This window comes from Bos indicus, chromosome 12 (genome assembly GCF_029378745.1).
Source record: "Bos indicus isolate NIAB-ARS_2022 breed Sahiwal x Tharparkar chromosome 12, NIAB-ARS_B.indTharparkar_mat_pri_1.0, whole genome shotgun sequence".
Classification (NCBI taxonomy): domain Eukaryota; kingdom Metazoa; phylum Chordata; class Mammalia; order Artiodactyla; family Bovidae; genus Bos; species Bos indicus.
The window spans coordinates 81898923-81920581 of NC_091771.1; the positions used below are offsets into that span (position 1 = coordinate 81898923).

Genomic DNA, 21659 nt, shown 5'->3' on the forward strand with positions numbered 1-21659 from the left:
TAAATTTACTAAAGCATTGTTCTTCCTTCATAAAGATGACCCTGCTCTGCACAATTAAGAGCACTGTTTGAGTTGCACAGCAATGAGACAAAAGTTCTGTTGTAACAAAATTCAACGTTTAATTTTTCAAAACTTATTAAAGAAAATAAATTATATTTAGACCACCTTCAATATTTGTACATCATCTTTATACAACTATGACAGTACTCTCAAGAGACATTTTATAAAGAACATTAATTTCACTATTAAAATGTGTTTTCAAAACGGGGTAACATGAAAGGACATTAAATTAGTCTGAAATATATCTCATAATGCTGAGAAGTATGCTCTTCTTTAACAAATTAACTGTACTTGTATTCAAAATAACATAGCCTTTAACTTATAGACAATTATTTCTTGTCCGTTTCAGTGATCTCCTGGATCCAAAACAAAATCTGTGTATTTATTTCTTTGAAAACATCATTTGTTGATCGTCCTTTCACTGCCATGGAATGATTTGCCTTCTCAATCCAGTGTATTTTATGAGGAGCTTGCATTTTCTGTGCCACTTTCTCCAACAAGTTCTAAAAGGAAAAAAGAAGATGATACTAGACTAATACCCTATTGGTGTTTCATATTTACTCTCTCCTACCCCACCTATACTTGGCATCCATTCACTAAATATTAAAACCTACTCTAAAGATAACTTATGAGGCAATGGATTGTGCAAGAAGTGACAATACAGACTTCTTACATATAGCAACACCACAGAACAGATCAAGCATTCATTCTTGACAAGTCAAAAAATTCTTCTAAAAAATATTTTTCCCAAGAAAATTATATATTCTGGGAAAGACACTGAAATTTAGTAATATGTACAAGTTACTTTTCTTCAAGGGTCAATTTTATAACAAATTCGAAGAATGTGATTAAATGTTGAAATGATAAAACAAATATACAGTCTAGTAATCCCAAATTCACAAGATTCAGATATTAACCCTTCATTTGCTAAGTAAGAGTTAATTCATTTATCACCTAATTACAAGGGGTTGAATATTGTCAGTACGCTCATAGTTTTTAGATTCCCCTCAGTAACAGGGTACCAAAGACATAAAAGGAGCATAGTAAAATCAGCATCTTTTTAAAGAGACTGAATGTTGCAGGTAGCATCTTGTTCCCAAGATGTTTCTTTCATTCTCTTTCATTCACACAAACAGCAAGTCATAATCACCTTTTCACACATTTCATCTGCTGAGCCTGACACAAACAGTACAGGATCTTTTATACGAAAGAGATCTTCATCTCTAAGTTTATGCTGCTGTTTTGGATGGTGCAGTGGATAGGAAATACAAATGAGACCTCGAACAAAATCATCAGCATCATCAGGCTCAATATGACACAGTACAGAAGCAGCTGCTCTTGAGCCCATTGAACGACCTAAAATCAATTAAAATCAAGTTCAGTTTGAAATACAGACATTCACATAAAGTAGTAGTGATGATAATGGCAGATTTAATTTACTATGCATCCATCATATTGCTTATCTATACTTAACAGAAGGTGGCAATTAACAAGCCTCAATACCCACAGACTTGTGAAGAGCTAAAAACTGATCCTAAATCAAATCTAAAAAAAAAGAATAATTATTTATTGAAAGAATACTTAAAGAGGTAAAGACAAACCTTGTGAAGGGATCAGTTCAGAGGATGATTCAAGAATATAATAAAAGGAGACGTCTTTGGGTTATAATACATATGTATATGGCTTAAATTCGATTTAAATATTAAAGCACCTTGATGTTATTATACCTGGACGTGACTTACCAAAACAAAACAAAAAATCCTTAACTCTATTCCTGTCATTAATTTTAATTCTTGATTACCTATTCCTGTATTAATGTGAGTAGATTTTAAAACAAGTATTCACAAGTATTGCAACTTACCTCCAAGGAAAACACCTGCAAGTTTGTATTCTGAGGTCTTTAGGTAATTCTAGAAAAATCAACCAAAAAACCATCAGTTCTTCTCCTATATTCCACTGGAAAAACCAACACATATTTCTCATCATTACTAGAGTGTATAAAACTTTTACAAAGACAACCACAAAATTTTAAGGGATTTTACTTGGAAGAGGTAACCAGTTCTTTGCTCTTCTGGTCATGCCTTCACTATCAAGTCATATATTGGGTAATACATGCAAATATGTGAAAAAAAACACTGTCTAAAATATTCAAGTACTAAAACATTTTTAAAGAAAAAAATTTGGAGGGGAAAAAAAGAGCCAGTTAAAAGCTTCCAACTAAGGCAAAATCTGATAATGCTACAACTAACATCTGATTTAAAGCTCTGAAAAACTTAGCACGCTTGAAGTAATTTGGATTAAAAGAAATTTCGGTTTTCATCCAGGGATTTTAGTTTCCAACATGGAAATCATGCTATTTGTACACTCACAGCATATGAGGCTAACTGTCTAGAACTGTATATGCTGAAGTTATATAATTCCAAGAAGGAAATTACATCATAAGTAGATGCCTTGGCAGTATCATGGAGAAACATCTATGATGTGAGCACTCATCCCTATAAAAACTGATGGCAAAAAAGAGCAATCTGACCACTACCCAGCCTTCACACACTGTTGAGTTTCTAAGAATATTCATTAGGGTTTTTAAAATTAAACCAAATGACTAATAAAATTTGTCAATTTACTGTGCATTTAAAAAATAGAATTATTATAAGTAAATATAAAGAAATTTTCTTACCAAAACTGATTTATATGCCTTAATTCTATGTACAATATTAAGGCCTTTACAGGTAAATCTCAGGCAAAAAAACCCATGAGAGGCAAGATGGGATGCCAGTGATGTCAAATGAGGGAGATTCATATCTCCTGATGCTCCATGTGTAAGAATGACTCCATATGTTAAGCTCTTGTTAGGTACCAAACAAACAGCATCTAGCAATTTATTTCCAAAAGGTACTTTTAACTTTACCTGGAATTCAAGAGAATAAAGGGATCAAAAATTAACTTCCCTGACTATTTAGACAAATGAATAACTATATAGGTTTGTTCTGCAATACAAATGATTCAAATCACAGCCTCAAAATAAAAAGCAATATTAATAATAATTTATATTTAAGTACTTATTGTGTCAGGTACTATCATAACTGCTCTTTATATATTAACTCATTTAAACTTTCTAAGAATTCTGTGGTAAGTACTGTTACAATTTCCATTTTAGAGATGAGAAAACTGAGGCACAGTACGTTATATCATGTGCCCAAGGTTATATATCCACTAGCCAAGATCCAAATTCAGGCAGTCTGCTCCAAAGTTCTCACTCCTAACCACTAATGCTATACTGTTTCTCACAGTACAAGCTGAAAATAAGAAAATTATTCTGGAGCCATATGACTACAAAAAAAAAAAAAAGGAACCCTGAAGATGCAGAATATATGAAAATATGTATTACCTCTGTATGACTCATTTTCACTGTTGAATAACAATCTTTAAGTGCCTTACATCTGAGAAGCAAAGGACATCTCCCTGAAAAGAAGATTCTATTGTAAAAGGTGGGTTGGTAGACATGGATATGATACAAGAACTATGAATGAATATTTAGTAGCTAAAATAAAGACATTTATATATAACTACTTTAGGAACTGAAATCTTTACATCTACATTATTTTCATTCCAATGGTCATTCAGAATTGGTTATAGGGCCGGCCAGGTGTGGGGCTGGCAGATGTTATCTAAGTCAATGTGATACCATAATATGCATTCTATAAGAAAACTCATATCAAAGTAGGATGCTATATCTTGGTACATATAAATACGTATTTTTCCTAAGCATCTTTGTTCTCAACCAACTATCTTCAACCTAATTTCACAGCATCTTTCTATTAACCCATTTCCTTCGTCTTTACTGGTCCCAACTCTTCTTCTACCCTGCAGTGGAAGCAGACATCCACATCCTTTGTCCTGAGACTGCAGAAACCTCCCACTAGACAGAATGTAAATCTCCACACTATTGCCTTTGGGCTTGACTATGTGACTTGCTTTAACCAAAAGATGTTTCAGTGTGCCACTTCTGAGCTGAAGCATGGCAAATTTTCCAGAAGGGCTCTTAAACTCTCACCTTCAGCCCCAAGAAAAGTACACTCCACGTATTTTTGCCTTTTCAGCCCGGGTTCCACAATGAAGATACATGGAGCAGATCTGAACTCAAAACTGAAGTCTGGAGTCCAGCCTAGTCCAATCAACATCTAAACCACTGAAGAACCATGAAATGTCTACCTGAAGAATCAAGGGCATGAAATGCTGTGAGCCACTAAGATTTCAGGGTTGTTACACAGTATTCTTTCCCGTAGTGTATTGTTCAGGATATGCTTAACATCAGGATCATTAATTTTTTTCCTATTAACATTTACTAATTTATTCACTGAATAACATGTTCAAAATGTACAAAAGTATACAGTGAAAAGTCTCTCCCTAATTCCACTTTTGCCTTACCATCCAGATCTCCTCTTCAAAGGCAATCAGTATTCTGCTTATCTTTTAGGTATTTTATATACATATATACATACATACATCTTTTTATAAAACTAGTGATATATTTTTTCTGAACCCCCTCCCCAACATATATCTTTGTGATTACTCTTTTTTATACAATGAGCTTATTTCATTGTTTTTTTATGACTACAAAATATTCCAAAGGAGGGTTGTACAAAATTTATTTTACCAACCATCTATTAATGAAAATTGAGACTGTTTCCAATCTTTTGCTAAAGCAATATTTCAATGAGTGGCAATATTGCAATGAGTGGCAATATTGCAATGGTTTACCAATCTATTAATTAAAATTGAGACTGTTTCCAATCTTTTGCTAAAGCAATATTGCAATGAGTGGCAATACTGCAATGAGTGGCAATACATATGTGTAGACATATCTATAAATTCCTGTGTCAAAGGGTGTATTCATTTGCATTTAAGAAATACATTTCATTTTTGAATAGGCAATATATGCACATGGTACACTATTTTAAAAGAATAAAAATGTCTGAATAGTGAAGTCTCTTCACATTTTTCCCCCAGCCACAAAGTTTCTTTCCCTTCCAAGAAGCCATCACTGTGACTAATTTATTGCACAGATCCTTCCCTTTACATGTTATGTGTGTGTAGAATTCTCATACAGAGCCTGAAAGGTATTAGACCGGCTGCAAAAAGTTCTGGGATTTAAACTGGAGGAGGAGGATGAAGGGCTTCAGCCTTCACTGTCTGTTTTCATAAACGTAGACTCATAATTGTGCCTGGGGTCCCCAGCTTCAAAGATCCCATTTTATGTTCTCAAGAGAAGAGCCTCCAGTCTCCTGGTGGGAGAGAAGCAGTATCCTACCAGTATGAAACGGGGAAGGAGAGCTTGCTATCTAATTACTTCTCAGACAGACCTCACCTAAGTGGTCTTTATTTGAGCCATGCACATCCATCCCCAGCACCATTCCTTTCATTGCCAGCTCCCAAAGTGTCCCGTGCTGCCAGTTTCTGCACATTTTGAAGATTTTGTTTCTTATATATATATATATATAATTGTACGACACTTGCTTTCTGGAGCCCAGTATTTTACTGCTATTGTTTCTTTCCCATTTTCTTCATCTCTGTGGGTTTGTGTCTTTTTGAAAATCCCTTTACTGTACTTTCAGTGAGATTTCAGGGAGTAAAATTAGATACACGTCCTCAACCCACTCTCTTAACCTAGAATGCTCTATTCCTCAACAAGTGGGGTGCTCGTGGTTCTTTTTTTCTGGCAAACGCCACTCTTGCGTGACGGACAGCCTGTCCTTGCCAACAGTGCAACACGTGCTGGACTATAAGGGCAATAGTGAGCCGGCTCTAGCTAATAAATCTCGGGTTTAGCGGGTCAGAAGGGGCGGCGGGGTTGGAGCCTGGCTCCGCCTCGGTGTCTTCAAAGGCAGCAAACGCCACCAACTTCGGAGAGAGGCTGCGACGGTTCACCGTCTGGACCCGCGTGCCCACGCTTGTGGGCGTTTTCAAGAGTGATTTGTGTGACTACTGTCGTCAGGATGCGACAGAGACCACATCCGAAGCCGGATGATCGGATGCCACCACCCCTTAACTTTCAGTTGGAAAAAAAAACATTCTTGCGTCATCCGCCTCGTCCGGGCGGAACGTTGGAAATCGCGAGGAAAACGCAACGGCAACTGTCAGACTTCAAGTCCTTGAGGGGAGTCGCGGGTCCGGGCCGCCTCGACAACAAGCGGAACAAGGCAGAAACTCGAGGTCAGGCTTCCCGGGGTTGGGGACCCAAAGGCGCCCGAGGACCGTCCGATTCCGCCCGTCGGGGCTGCACGGTGGCCGGCGCGCGGGAGATCCTCGCTCGGAGGCCGGCTCGCCCCGCCCTCACCGTCCCTTCTAGGAGCCTCCCGACCGGCCGGCCGAAGCCCCAGCTGCCGCGGCCCGCGGGACCTAACCGACGCCTCACGCCTCACGGAGCCGCCCAACAGCCCCTGAGGGACGACGGCCGCGAGGCCGAAACGCCGCTGGAGGGACCGCGGAAAGCCCTCGGAAGCCGTTCCCAAGTAGCAGCCCCGACCACTGCCGCCGCCGCCGCCACAGCCGCCGCACTTACCAGGGACGGGAAAGTGGCCGGCAGCACCTAACCGTCCTCACTCCCTTCAGGGAGCGAACTACCACACTCGAAGGGACCGCCTCGCCGCGCCCGCCAGCGCGTCCCGCTACAGCGCAGGCGCGCGCAGGCCCCGCCCCCCAGGCGCGCGAGCTGGCGCGCGGGGCACGCTGGGAGCGGGAGTTTTCCCGCCCCTGCCGCCGGTGCTGTGGCGGTGTCTGCTGCCCAGCCCGAGGGGGCGCTGTCGGGCCGCCTCCCCTCGCTGCCTCACCCCCGACTTCCTCTTTCAGGATCCTTCGGAGTCCCAGCCATTCCCTTCCAGCAGGTGCACCGGCCATAAGGCTAAGACACCGCTTGCTGCCTCAGAAAAAGAAGATTCCATCCATATTGTATCATATCTAATAGTACTTTGTTCCTTATAACTCGTTTCTTTTCATTGCTGAGTAGTATTCAGTTTTACGGATAAACCACATTTTGTTTATCCATTCACTGGTGGATGGCTATTTGGATGGTTTCCACTGTTTGACTTCTTATAAATAACAGTGCTGCAACATTCAGAGAGAGAAGGCAGTGTGATGACAAACAGATTTGAAGATGCTGAGCTGCTGGCTGGGAAAATGAAGGGGCCACAAGACAAGAACCACAAGAAACACACCCCTAGGAGCCAGAAAAGGCATTCTGCCCTCAGAGCCTCAGGAAGAAACCAGCCCTCCAAATACATCGCCATTGTCCCAGAAACACTGATTCCTGACTCTCAAATCCAGAACCCTAAGAGACTGAATTCCTCTTGTTTGGTATTAATACTTTGTCATAGCAGCAATAGGAAACTAATACAAAACTATGGACACCAAAACTTCAATTTCAGATAAATTTTACATGTTATTACTATTCTTTTCTTGATTTTTTTCAACCATTTAAAAATTTTAAAATCATCCTTAACTTTCAGGCTGTCCAAAAATAAGTGGTGGGCCAGATTTAGCTAAATATTAGCATGATTATTCCATCCATGCATTAAAATAATACATAATTGGATGTACTAGAGTTTTTATAATGGAGGTTCTATAATGTTTCGAAATGAGAATAGTATTAATGTAGTTCATCATGGATTAATGGAACAGAATAAATCACCATTAAACATGAATATGTAAATAGATGCCTGAAAAGCATTTAATAAAATTTTAATGTGCTTCCTTTTTAATAATTGGAAATTTCATATTTTAGTAGTGGTTGTTTATCATTAACCATAACAAATATTTTGCTTAACAGTGAGAAGTCAGTAGCATCTTTGATCTCTAGCCACCACCACTAAGCCCACTTTCTCTCTGTAATAACTGTTTTAATCAATCCATAATTGCCCTGCTTATTTATTTTTACTTGTTTATTTCACTCTTCTTTCAGAAGAGATAGTGGCTGTTCACTATTGTATCTGTAGAACCTAATACAATGCCTGGCACATATTAGGTGCTTAATAAATACTTGTTAAATAAAATACATTTGTGATGGATACAGGAAGAGGCCAGATTACAAAAAACCTTGGAAGGTGTATTAATTAGTATTAAGTGAGTGACTGATTATCTAAAATAATAGTGTAAACAAGTCAGAAGTTTACTGCTTTGTCATGTAAACTGTATCTAGGTAGGTGATGGCTTTTGACATGCTTCAGACTGAGTTCAGGACTCAGACACCCTTTTTTTTTTTTTTTTTTACTGCTCCATGGTCCAAACACAGCTAATGATGAGCACAACACAGGCCTTTAAAATAAAAGTGATTTTATTATAAAATCCTAAAAATGTACTTCCAATGACTGTCGTGGGAATACTGCATAAGAAGAAACAGATCTTCATAATTCAGACAATCATAGAGCAGATTTTATACTGTCCATGGAATTAGTATTTAGAAGACATTCTTCTTTTCACTTAAGAAGAGTCTTCAGAGCACCACTATTTGAAGGAAAGGTATTTTGCATATCACAGTTCATCTTTGGTCTGCAATTAAGAAACAAATATTTAGAGCCATCAAGAAGTTTTCCATGAATAAGAAGGCTTACATTTAGTCTATTAATTACTTTCCCCTAAAGACAAAGAGGTTTCCCTGGTGGCTCAGATTGCCTGCCAATGCAGGAGATGCGGGTTTGATCCCTGGGTGGGGAAGATGCCCTGGAGGAGGAAATGGCAACCCATTCCAGTATTCTTGCTTGGAAAATCCCATGGACAGAGGAGCCTGGTGGGCTACAGTCCACAGGGTCACAAAGAGTCGGACACAATTTAGCGACTGAGCACACAAGCACACAAAGATTAAAAAAGGGATAAACAAAGCCGAGTCATCACTAGAGGATTTTAGGACTTTCTTATTTGAATTTTAGGATTCAAATAAAATTTTAGGATTTTATTATTTGAAATCATTATTATTTGAAATCATCTAAGGGTAAAGTCTGGAGAAGGCAATGGCACCCCACTCCAGCACTCCTGCCTGGAAAATCCCATGGACGGAGGAGCCTGGTGGGCTGCAGTCCATGGGGTCGCTAGGAGTCGGACACGACTGAGTGACTTCACTTTCACTTTTCACTCTCATGCATTGGAGAAGGAAATGGCAACCCACTCCAGTGTTCTTGCCTGGAGAATCCCAGGGATGGGGAGCCTGGTGGGCTGCTGTCTATGGGGTCGCACAGAGTTGGACACGACTGAAGTGACTCAGCAGCAGCAGCAAGGGTAAAGTCTCATTGGTGGGAACCTGAACATTTAGGGGTCTGTATTATGGTAAAGGCTTGTGTCCTGAACGGTATCAGTGAATGGCCAGAGTAGACACGGCGGGTGGGAAAATCAATAAAGCTATCATTCTAGCCATAAGTTCTACCAATCAGGGGAATCATTTGGCACTCCTCAAATTCACTTATGAGATAAAAATAAATTAAAAAAAAGAGGAGTGGAGTAAGGCAGCCACCCAGTTTCATTTGGAGCCAACAGACTCATTCTGATACCAAATCAAACTCCATGTGGGAGTACCTTCCAATTTTGGCCATTTCTGTTTTGAAACTGGTTTTCAGTGATTCTGTGGCCTTGCAACACTTGAGAGGGGTGACCACTGATGCTGTACCACTTCTGAAGGCTAGCTAGAGGCAAATCCAAAACAAAAGCAAATGAAGCAAAATAAAACTAATTTCAGCAGGTGCTGTTTTCATGGTGTAAATACTGCAACCAGGTGTATTCCAAGCTACCAAAGGTTAACCGCTGTGCAGAATTCCTAAATATTTAACAATCAGTGAGCTTGTATGTGACTTGCCTGGTGGCTCAGCGGTAAAGAATCCACCTGCAATGCAGGAGACACAGGAGATGCAGGTCTGAACCCTGGGTTGGGAAGATGCCCTGGAGGAGGGCATGGCAACCCACTCCAGTATTCTTGCCTGGAGAATCCCATGGACTGGACCTGGGCCATAGCGTCACAAAGAGTTGGACATGACTAAAGCAACTGATCACGCACACATGAGCCTGTATGAGCTGGTTCCATCACACCACCAGAGCTGGCAGTCACCTTATTCTTTTTTATACTCGCTTGGGAGGCAGAAATGGTTAACTGCAAAATCTGCTTCTCAACTCTGGTTCCAACGCACAATGTTGAGTCTGTCCATTCACAGACATGGTGATGTTGTTTAAAAGAATGCCAAGCCATTATATAGTAATTTTCATACAATATACATTCCCTTAGATGGAAAACAACTAAAATTGCAACAACCCTCCCCTGCCACAGTGTCTTTACACACAAACACGCACACAGTTTGAAGAAGGCACACTGGTTTTTCGTGCTTGTTTTGCTATAATCCAGATAGATGGTTCTGAGCTAAATTCCTCTCTAGGCTTGGTTTTGTTACCTATAAAATGCCTAAATTCCTCTCTGGGCTTGGTTTTGTCAACTATAAAATGAAGGCATTTACTGGGTGACGGCTAAGGTCCTCTTTAGCCTGCCAAGTCCATACGCGAGCCTGCCTTTTATAAACGAAATCAGTGAAAGTGAGAAAGTGAAGTCGCTCAGTCGTGTCTGACTCTTTGTGACTCCATGGACTGTAGCCTACCAGGCTCCTCCATCCATGGAATCTTCCAGGCAAGAGTACTGGAGTGGGTTGCCATTTCCTTCTCCAGGGGATCTTCCAGACCCAAGGATCGAACCCGGGTCTCCCGCATTAGAGGCAGACGCTTTACCATCTGAGCCACCAGGGAAGCCCAGTAATGTAGTGGTATTAACAGAGATCACTTTTAAATGAATAATCTGTTAACATGAATAATCATGGTTATATATTTTTCCATCTCTAAACTGGGATGATAAACTTTGCAGAAACTATCTCATAGGGAGATGAGGCTATTAGATGATACATGTGAAAATGCTTTGCAAACCGCAAATATCTATTCAAATGCTACATGATCTGTAATTCTCACAATAAAAAAGGCCTCCCTCCACTTTGCTGGGAGCTCCTATGTCTCTTCACTTCACTGCATCTTAGCACCTGTTTTTTGTTTTTTTTTTTTTCCTTTTTTGCCTTTTCTTGGTAACTGTTTTTTCTGCCTCTGCTAAAGTGAGTTGCTTAGAGGCTCCAGGAGGAACTTGGGTAGTTGCTGCCTGACTAGATGAGTAAAGGGGAGAATGAGGACTCGGATCATAGTTAGTTCTTCCTGTGACATTGGCTAGGAAGTCAGTTCCGGTTACCTTCTTCCTGTGGCACGTGCAGGGAAAGAGGTCATCCTCGGTCTCTGGTTCTACCCTCATCATGCCCTCTCGGATCTGGGGCTCACTCACTTGTAAACTGGCATATTCCTGTATAGGCAACAATACAAAGGCATGTTTTATTTAGCACTTAATATGCTGAAGCAGAAGCTCCAATACTCTGGCCACCTGATGCAAAAAGCTGACTCACTGCAAAAGACCCTGATGCTGGGAAAGATTGAGGGCAGGAGGGAAAGGGGGTGACAGGGGATGAGATGGTTGGATGGCACCACTGACTCAATGGACGTGAGTTTGAGCAAACTCTGGGAGACAGTGAAGCCTGGCATGCTGCGTTCACGGGGTCGCAAAGAGTCAGACACGATTCAGTGACTGAACAACAACATAAGGTGCACTTACCAAATGAGATACACTGGAGTGTGCTAGAACTCAGTCCATTTAAGTCACGTGTGTCAAGTTATGAAGTGCAAGGCCCTCCTTAAAACCCCACGACAGAGCTTCTGAGAGGTGACTGTCCCCACTCCTAAGTCTACTCTTCATTTATATGACTCTTTCATGGTAGTTCTTTTCATCTTCTGCCACATAGTGAAAATGCCTGTGTTCCCATCTTCCCTAAACTGAGAATCTGAGGACAGACTATTTCTGCCTGACCCACCACAGCTGGTACAGCCTCAGTCACGTCTTCATTCATCATGGGCTTCCCTGTCCTAAGTTCTGGGCGAGGAGCTTATGCTCTAGTACATGTGAGTTGAATGAATGAACTCTAATAACCTGTGGCTCTTTAGGAATTCAGATTAGCAAATGCCCCCAGTTCTTTCTTTAGTTTACATAATTCATCACTCTTTAGGAAAGGTTACAAAGCGGGAGCGGAACAGCAACGACCAACTTTGTTCTGTAGCAGAGCCTGAGACATTGGACTCAATATCTAGAATTCTGCAACTCTGAGATTAAAACAATCTGACTTAGATCTAGAACTATTTATTAGCAAATTACATGCTTACGACTGCATTTTTAAAAAAAGAACCTTTCAAATTGTCAGATAGGCTTTGACTACAATCCCTAAATGGGTAGGTCCATAAAGGCAAATTGCAAGAAAAGTTATGGCCCAATGGGGTCAGCACAACAGGTCCAAACATACCTTGCACTGTATAGAAAAAGAAACAGCAACAAAATAGCAGTTTTGTACAAAGAACAAATAAGAATCCATGCACAGTAACTTTGTAGGCTCAGAGGCCAATTTTCTAACCACATGCCACACAGTTCTAACATTAACACCTTTCCCTTAAGGTTGTAGCATTCTCCATTAGCTATTCTTTAGCATCCTTCATTTTCACTATAATTTAATATTTATCCCTGACTTTCACTTACAGAGTATATATGTATCTCCTTAACGAAAATACTTTTAGAAATTGTTCAGTGAAACATTACTTGCTACTAACATGAACAATTACAAATATTTCTATTTTCTTAGAAAATACTGACCTGGAAAAGTTTAAAATAATAACAGAATATGTCATCACCCATGAGATTATTTCTTGCAAATTCTTGTCCTGTTTTGGCTATCTTCTTTGCCTATAGGAGCAAGAATAATATCCTTTAATGAGACATATTTTTCCCCATGCAGACATATGCTAAGTGATCTTCCAAGTACATTTTGGTGGGAAAATAGTGGCTACAGTATCTTTGAAGTCTTGCATGTAAAGGGAACATTAGAGGATGTGTGTTCAAATCAAAGTGAGATTTTTAAGACTTGATAGTTTAAGAAGTCATATTGGGCCTTCTAGAATGGGCCTCTCCAGGACAGCAAAGGGACACAAAATGAAGTAACAATGACTTTGCAAAGTCAATGCAAGATGAAGCTTAATGCACTGCCTGAATAATTTTTAGCAGACAATTCGTTTGAAGCTTCTCTCATGCAATCCTTCATTTTAATCCATGGCACAGTTAGTTCTTCCCCTGCCAGGCTGACCATCTTTATCTTCATGTTGCTAGGGGAGGGGAGGCGGTGCTTGGAGCTCAGATCTAACTGAGTGAGACCAAAATCGAGGCCAAGGGTTAGGTTTTCGTGTCATGTGCAGAGTGGGCAGTTAATCCAAGCCACTGTGCCTGGCTTTACCCTGAAGGGATCTGTGCTATGCATGCGGATGTGGCTTCCCATTTACGGGAAGGGTCTCCATGTAAGCATCTTGAATGCTTTCCAGGCACAAGACATGGAAATGACCCTGTGATATCTGGAAAGAGACTGACCTTACCTCTTCATCGTGATCTTTTGCCCATTGAAGTTTCTCTAGGAGATCACTCAGGTTGCTTTTAACTGGAATGTAGTGTTTCCAGGGCTGCAGTTCATTATAAAAGTGTTCATAGTAGATGGAGTCCTGCTTCAGCACCACGCTGTCACCAACCAGCAGATACGGCAGGCGGTAGGCTGCCACGGTGCCATCCACGTTGATCTGGTATTTATGCTGCAAACCGCAGGACAGCAGAAGAACCTCCATTAAACTCCCTTTTCCCCACTCTTCTTTATTCTCCTCCTCTTTCCACACATCAAACCTCACCATCCTCAGATACAAACTGGCTAGATTTTGTCCTTGGCTCCTGCCACTTAGTAAGTGCTATTAATTATTTATATGTATACATAACACACTGACCTAGATGTAGGGCCTATTTTGATGTTCCCCCAAATTTCAAGAAGGGGCCCCAAGTCTAACGCTGGAGCAACCAATAAAATTATAAAACTGTTGTCCAAAGCCTACCAGTGAAGGAAATTAGATTTATTACGACTACTTCCCAGGTGGCAGTAGTGGTAAAGAATCCAGCTGCTAATGCAGGAGGCGTAAGAGACATGGATTTGATCCCTAGGTTGGGGAGATCTCCGGAGGAGGAAATGGCAACCCACTCCAGTATTCTTGCCTGGAGAATCCCCATAGACAGAGGAGCCTGGTGGGCTACAGTCCACAGGGTCACAGAGTGGGACACAATTAAAGTGACTTAGTACGCATGTGACTACTTTATCGATGGCATGATAGTACCTACTGATGGCACATTCTAAACTGTGTTAACCATACCTTTGAAACATCCGGTGGGCACACCCAGCTCTTAAAGAAATTAACAAGCTCTGGGGCAAGAACATCTATGAATCAAAGTATTTCCAGCACAGCAGAGGTCAATAAATATTTATCTGTTTATTTAACTGGGTCTTGGTTGAGGCACATGTGATTTTCACGCAGGCTGTCTAGTTGGGGCACATGGGCTTAGCTGCTCCACAGCATATGGGATCCCAGAGCAGGGATCGAAACTGCATCCCCTATGTTGCAAGGCAGACTCTTAACCACTGGACCACCAGGGATGTCCTAGTCAATAGTTTTAAGCTGCAACAAAGTCAACAGGTACAACAGAAAGAAAGCAAAGGTCTGACAGGACACTCTCGGAGGAGGAATGGCTGGAATCAGCTCTCTTTGGTTGTAACCATTTCTTTCCAAAATTTCTGTGACATGCATATGGAAGAAAAACTGATTATTCAGCTTATGGCCATCTTTCTTGTGCTCTGTGCAGTAAGTCGCTTCAGTCACATCTGCCTCTTGCGACCCTGTGGACTGTAGCCCACCAGGCTCCTCTGTGCAGAGCTCATCAATCACTGACCTTCCCACCTGCAGGAGATGGCTGACTACCCTTCACCACATGGGGCTTCAAAATCCCTTGGGGGTCTAGAGATCAGGGTGGTATACCTCACTGCTTGAGAAAGGAGAGTTGTCAGAAAAAGGATCAACCCTGGGAAAACAGGAACAGCCCACATTCTAGACACAGAGAGAGTGTAGAATACCCAGAGTTTTTGAGCAGAACAGCTGGTTGGATTCCAAGTCATTTCCCTACCAGAAGGGAAGAGACACCTGCTTTATATTCCTTCTTTAGTCTATTGTGATTCTATGGCTCAGGGGAGAAATATTTATAAAATCACTAACACGTATTTTTAAATAAAAAAAAGGGTTTGGGGTGAAAATGTGCTCCTCTTGAAGGTCAGATGGAGGAAAAATTACCCAGATCCCAAACTCCCTTGGTGCATATTTCATGTCAGGTCTAGATACTGAGTCAGGACTTCCCTGGTGGCTTAGACGGTGAAGAATCTGCCTGCATTGTGGGAGACCCACATTTGATCCCTGGGTCAGGAAGATCTCCTGGAGAAGGGAATGGCAACCCATTCCAGTATTCTTGCCTGGAGAATCCCAAGGACAGAGGAGCCTGCAGGCTACAGTCCATGAGATCACAGAGAGTTGGACAGGACTGAGCAACTAACACTTTCACTTTTCTAGGTACTGAGTACAATCCAGGTTGCCTGCTAGGGGCTGGTTAGTCCCTGGCGCCCCATGCCTGGATGTTCCTAAAATTTTGTGCTCACCTCTCATCTTCTGTTGGAGAAGGAAATGGCAACCCACTCCAGTATTCCTGCCTGGAGAATTCTATAAACAGAGGAGCCTGGTGGGCTCCAGTCCATGGGGTTGCAAAGAGTCGGACATGACTGAGCAATGATTATCACTCACTCACTCACTCAATCTCCTGTAATTTAATTTCCCACCCATCAAATGCAGGTGGGACTTCCCAGGCGGCACTAGTGGTAAAGAACCCGCCTGCCAACGCAGGAGACATAAAAGACATGGGTTTGATCCCTGGGTCGGGAAGATCCCCTGGAGAAGGAAATGGCAACCCATTCCAGTATTCTTGCCTGGAGAATTCCTGTGGACAGAGGAGCCTGGTGGGTTATAGTCCATAGGGTCAGGAAGAGTCCGACACGACTGAAGTGACCTAGCACTCAAATGCAGGTATTTGGAAAATCACAAAGCATTGGCTCTGGACGATGTCATACCTTGAAGAAATCGAAAAATGAAATGTGTTTCACGATGGGACCATATAGGCTTTCGTCGTGTTTAAAGAAGAAGAAGTTGGTGAAAGCAGCGTCTATGAGCTCCGGGTGCTTCCTGCTCAGCTTAACCAGCTCGAGTCTCTCTCTCCGGCTGTCTCGCCCTCTCCAGACAGCGGTAGAGTTTTTGCTTTCCCAGGGAGGACCCGTGTTGGCCTGCACGGACATCATATCCAGACTGACTCTGGAAGACAGACAGTGCAACAGATGTTTCCCCCAAACCATCGCCTCTCAAGGGGTGTCGGGAAAAAACTCATCAAGGAAAGAAAACCAAGGCTCTGGGTTGTCTGCGACCCATCTCTCACCGGCCCATGGTTTCCAGGACAGAGTCTGTCAAGTCGTAGGTGGGCATCACAATATCCCTGGAGTCCGTGGAGCCACACCAGGAAAAGATCGGATGGATGTGGGGACTGGATTTCTTTTTTTCCAAAGGCCAGTCTCCCAAATTAACAAAAAACTCCACATCAGGCATCTTCACCTAGGACAAGGAAGCCAGAGTGTTAAAATGATGGTATCGTTTTTCACATCAGCCGTGTCACTATCACTCCAAACTCCACTGCTGTTGTTACTGTTTAGTTGCTCAGTCCTGTCTGACTCTTTAGCGACCCCACGGACTATAGTCCGCCAGGCTCCTCTGTCCATGGAATTCTCCATGGCAATAATATTGGTGTGGGTTGTCATTTCCTTCTCCGGGAGATCTTCCCAACCCAGGGATTGAACCCAGGTCTCCTGCAGTGCAGGCAGATTCTTTACCACTGTGCCGGCTGGGAAGACTATGATGTAAAACCTGGATTTAAATGGTCCATTATACACAAGAGAAAAGAAATACTTACTTTTCTAGTCAAAGAAAGTAGTATGGCATCCATGAAAATTCTAAAACCTACATGTTCACCGTGAGTCTTGATATAAACCTGGAAGACAATTCCATGTTTATTCCGTTAGTCTAAAAGTACGCTTTGGTTTCACTGAGATCAAGCTTATCACAATGATCAGCAGAATGATTTTAATAAAACTATGTAGCTAAGTTGTAGCCACATGGCCAAAACAAAAATACATCACCAAGACAAACAAGCAACTGCACCTTGTTATCCTTCAAGGAGTAATGACACAAGCTCTGTCTTTGTCCAAATCTTTTTGGGATTTCCGTTGCAATCTTTTCCGGGTCAACAGTAGGGAAATGCACCAGATCTCTGTGAATCTGAGCAAAGGTTTCTGGGCAGTTCATCTCCCGCAGCCAGGCTGCACTGTCTTCCAAGGGACAGTCACAGTTCTCATGGTACACCGGCCCTGATGACACAGGGAGCAAAGGGTACAGGCACAATCTCACTCAGCGTGTGAAATGGGTAACAGATATTTGTAGCATGACTTCAGTTCCTGCCTAGTCAGATGGGGAGGGCAATTTGATGGAAAACCTATTTTAAAAAGAGAAACCTTTCTATTACACTGGGGAATAGTGAGTACATCTGTTCTGACAGCTTTTTACGGTTGGGTCTTAAGATCTTTTCACAGTAAAGTCCACTTGGCATGACTTCAAAAGAAAGCTAATGGTACTACATTTTTCTCTAAGTGGCTTCCATAGTCCCTCCATTACTCTTTTTTTTTTTCCCACATGGCAGGTAGGGTCTTAGTTGCTCAACCAGGGATGGAACCCACGTGAGTCTTAACCACTGGACGGCCAGGGAAGTCCCCATAGTTCATTATTCTTTTTTTTTTAATTAATTTTTATTAGAGTATAGTTGCTTTACAATGTTGTGTTAGTTTCTGTTGTACCGCAAAGCATTACTCTTTATGTTTTGTGTACTTAAGAATAACCAAACATTGGTAAAAGGATATCAGAGGCATATCCCTGTTTTAATGAAAGACAAAAGTGATAAGGAATTAATATTTCAATGGTCTGTTATACAAGCAAGTCCTTAAAATGTCTAATATACTTTTCTCAATGGGTAAATCATCCTAAGGATCAATACAAGTGGGAATTCCCTGATGGTCCAGTGGTTAGGATTCTGTGCTTCTGATGCTGGGGCCTGGGTTTGATCCCTGGTGGGGAAACTAAGATACTGCAAGCCTTGAGGTGAGGCCAAAAAAAAAAAAAAAAACAATACAAGTAAATAAAGCACCCCTACTATGGTTAGTAGTTTTTTTTAAAAAAATATAAAGAAGCAAAGTAATCTTCAAAACACCCATTTCACTAATACTATGAATTAATTACATGTGTCTAGAAATAATACTAACATAACATAGAATCTGCATTGAGATTTCACTGTCATTTATTTCTATAATTCTCAGATTGTCACCTGACCCAGGCAGTAGGAGACAATGGGACATCTTTTTAAGGTTTAGCAGGTTATATGGTACCGTGTGGTCCTAGTGGAGTGAGGGGAAGGAACCTAGACACTTTCTACAAAAACGTTTGCCTTTCTTGGAGCAGTGGGTCAAGAAAGATTTGTGTGTCTGTATTCTCCTTGCTTCTCTAATATTTTAGGATATATGTCTGCTGATATGGAATGATATGGCTTTAGGGAAGAAAGCTGTACACTTATCCTATATAAGAAAACATTGGAGAATTTCTCTGGAAAAATAGCATTGAAACAAAACCAAAAAAACTACAGTCAACTTTCACTATCTCTATCAAGCCCTTTCTTCCTGAAGTGATTGATCAAATTTCAGTGACACTCATCAGTTACTTAAGTCATACGTCTCTAACTAAGAAAGTGCCAGCTATGACCATATAGCTTGATTGTTCTTGCTAATGTTGCATCTTCCAGAAGCAAATTCTTTATTACTAGAACTTAATACTATTAAGTTCATATTAAAGAATATATTAAGTTCTTTCCTCTTTAGTGAATTACAATTTCCATTCAAATCTTGCATTTCTTTCTTCTACCAGGATTCTCAACTTAGCTTTCAACTTCAGTCCATAGGGTCACTAAGAGTCTGACCTGATTTAGCAACTGAAAAACAATAACAAAATTTCTTTTCTTCCAGTGAAAAAATATCAGGCTAACCTGCTTTTACTGACTGAATGACCGGTAATATTGTATTCAAACACTGTTGTTTTGAAATTATATTCCACATTACCTTTTAAAATATATGGAGATTTGGCCACATGTTGACCTTGGAATTTGACTTCTATCTTCAGGTTTTTGTAGCTGGCGTACATTCTGTATCTTACTATGTAGGACCCATCTTTTCGGTCTAAAACCTGGACCCCGACTCTAGTGAATTGCTCATCTGGGGCTGAGATTTTAATCTGGAACACTTTTTCACCTGGAGAAGATGTGAATCTGTGATGGGAAGAACAGAGAAACATAAAGATTATTTTAAGAAACAAACGTACAAAGACTATGGTCTCCAGTCTGTGAACCTGACTATTCTCTATATCCTCCCCCTAATATGTGCTTGCTTCCTTTTCCTTATGCTTTCAGTACCAGAATTAATAGGATGGATTGGAGATGAAAAGGAAAAGAGGATGACAATGGTCAAGATAAGTTAAATCAGTTTTATTACAAAATTAGAAGGAGGTATTTTAAGACTACTAATCTCTGTAAACACAGAACATCCTTATGCATTTCATATATAAAAACAGTCCTATTAACCTACTATTTATTTCGTGTCCATCACATCTGGAAATCTGTGATCAAATGATGCCTCTAATGGTTTTCTGAAACATCGCTCTCAATGATTCTTTAAAAAAAATCACTATTATAAATCGTACTCAGCCATGGAAAAAGCTAGTAGTTAGCATATTATCCAAGTGATGTTGTATAAAAGGTTTTTTTCTTTTGAGGGCATGCTCTTGGTGTTAAGATTAAGACGGTACTCAGTTTCCCAACCATACTATTTATAACCAAGTGACAAAATTTATAACGTTCCTTTTCTTTGGAAAACTTCTTATTCCCAAGATCTTTTGCCAACAAAATATACACAGACAGCTTCAATATAAAAAGACAATCATGTCAGAGGTATGTGAACTCTACAAATAAGTTTCAAGCACAAGTGGGATAGTTGAATGCAGTGGGATGAAATAAAGTTGTAACAAACACAGGAGATTCATATTTTGATACTTTCTGCCTCAACCATAAAATTATGAATAGTGTTTTATTTTTCATTTTGAGTTTCAAAACACACTTAGTGCAGAGGTCTACCTGAAAACACAGCAGCACCAGAAAAAGGTGAAGCCAACTACTTTCTAACAACTGAGTTCAAATTCCTTATAACAATTTATGCAAAAATTAGAAAAGAGTTCCTTGTGCTAGGTTTTCATTAGTTATCTATTTTATACCTACCGGTATTGGGATTGACTGTATCTATGTCAACCCCAATCTATTCAGTGCTCTGTGGTGACCTAAATGGGAAGGAAATCCAAAAAAGAGGGGATATAAGTCTATGTATAGCTGATTCACTTTGCTGTACTAGCAGAAACACACATCGTAAAGCAACTATACTCCAATAAAACTTAATAAAAAAGAATGTATAGATCTAACTGAACCACTTTGTTGTACAGCCGAAATGAACACATTGTAAATCTACTATACTTCCACAAAGTAAATAAATAATAAATTAATTTAAATAGAAACAAATTTAGAATACCTTAAGCAAAGTACAGGGGTTTGTTTGTTCAGCACTCATGTAGGACTCCCCTTCAAAAGGGCCAGGAGAAGAGCTAATTCGAAATGATTTCTAAAGCTACAGAGAAAAATTGAGTAGGATGGGGATAAATTCCAGAGACATGTGAATAGCCCCCAAGTGTCCTGGATTTTAAACTGCTGTGGAGAAACGAGTTCTGGGAGGACAGAACGCGAGGAGAGAAGCAGAAAGCTTGATCTGCCTTCCAAAATCGTCATGGAGCCATTGCGGACTTACTTCTTGCCCGATGTGTCCACCGCCTGAATGTAGAAATAGCGCGCGGGAAGGACCACGGCTGCCTTGAGTCCGGGACCCCATACTTCGCTTTTCTCCGGGCTCAGTCGCCTCTCTCCGCCGCTCTCGGCCAGTGCTGGAACGGTCGCCAGAAAGAAGCAGTAAAGCAGCAAAATGCTAAACATTTACAAGCTGGACTCAAGATGATCCACGGATAAATGAAGTGGAAGAGGTGGACGCAGCCAGCCGCGGCTCGGGCGGGGGCGCGTCGGCCGATCTCAACAGCAGGCGAGATTCCCTGAGGGGGTCTCTGGCTGTGCTGTTCGCGCGCGGGGGTCTCCCCCAGAAGGTCACAACCGGGACGCAAGCTTGTCCAGCTGAAGGATGCCAGCAGTTCTGCTGAAACGGACAAGAAGCACGCCGCTCCTCTTTCTTGGGACAATGACAAACCGGCGTTGCTTCTGTAACTGTAGCATCATTGGGGGCGAGCCCGTCTCAGGTTCCAGCCCAAGGTGCAGGGCGAGGGGATTGGCCCGCGCGTCGGCCGGGACTCAGTAA

The 21659-nt window shown here is 41.2% G+C and overlaps 2 protein-coding genes across 4 annotated transcripts; both read right to left on the reverse strand.

The window, feature by feature from the left end:
* Window positions 1-94: 94 nt before the first annotated feature.
* On the reverse strand, window positions 95-6744 carry TEX30 (testis expressed 30). Of its 2 annotated transcripts, XM_019971687.2 has the most exons (7): window positions 6623-6722; window positions 4115-4272; window positions 3449-3522; window positions 2738-2968; window positions 1922-1970; window positions 1211-1416; window positions 95-563 (listed from the first exon to the last, which is right to left on the reverse strand). In XM_019971687.2, exons 2-7 carry the CDS (start codon window positions 4239-4241, stop codon window positions 390-392), a joined length of 861 nt encoding a protein of 286 aa, XP_019827246.2. In that variant the 5' UTR covers window positions 4242-4272; window positions 6623-6722; the 3' UTR covers window positions 95-389. The 2 variants fall into 2 exon arrangements, with proteins under 2 accessions (XP_019827246.2, XP_019827247.1); XM_019971688.2 differs by lacking the exon at window positions 4115-4272 and having other exon boundaries at window positions 6623-6744.
* A 1627-nt stretch (window positions 6745-8371) lies between these two features.
* Window positions 8372-21564, reverse strand: POGLUT2 (protein O-glucosyltransferase 2). Of its 2 annotated transcripts, none has more exons than XM_019971686.2 (10): window positions 21105-21564; window positions 19320-19525; window positions 17323-17528; window positions 17075-17152; window positions 16547-16719; window positions 16188-16425; window positions 13582-13791; window positions 12812-12901; window positions 11315-11422; window positions 8372-8604 (listed from the first exon to the last, which is right to left on the reverse strand). In XM_019971686.2, exons 1-10 carry the CDS (start codon window positions 21284-21286, stop codon window positions 8587-8589), a joined length of 1509 nt encoding a protein of 502 aa, XP_019827245.2. In that variant the 5' UTR covers window positions 21287-21564; the 3' UTR covers window positions 8372-8586. The 2 variants fall into 2 exon arrangements, with proteins under 2 accessions (XP_019827245.2, XP_070656566.1); XM_070800465.1 differs by lacking the exon at window positions 21105-21564 and adding an exon at window positions 20832-21006.
* Between the last annotated feature and the right edge of the window lie 95 nt (window positions 21565-21659).

Excerpts from the sequence above, each read along its gene's own strand:
- TEX30 (XM_019971687.2), bottom strand. The coding sequence starts at position 4,241 with ATGTTGATTGGACTAGGCTGGACTCCAGACTTCAGTTTTGAGTTCAGA. Across the intron at positions 1,971-2,737 it reads AGGCATATAAATCAGTTTTG|AATTACCTAAAGACCTCAGA; the intron begins GTAAGAAAATTT and ends TGATTTTTCTAG. Across the intron at positions 1,417-1,921 it reads TGCAGGTGTTTTCCTTGGAG|GTCGTTCAATGGGCTCAAGA; the intron begins GTAAGTTGCAAT and ends AATTGATTTTAG.
- POGLUT2 (XM_019971686.2), bottom strand. The coding sequence starts at position 21,286 with ATGTTTAGCATTTTGCTGCTTTACTGCTTCTTTCTGGCGACCGTTCCA. Across the intron at positions 16,720-17,074 it reads TACTTTCTTTGACTAGAAAA|GTGAAGATGCCTGATGTGGA; the intron begins GTAAGTATTTCT and ends TCCTTGTCCTAG. Across the intron at positions 16,426-16,546 it reads GTCCTGGAAACCATGGGCCG|AGTCAGTCTGGATATGATGT; the intron begins GTGAGAGATGGG and ends TCTGTCTTCCAG.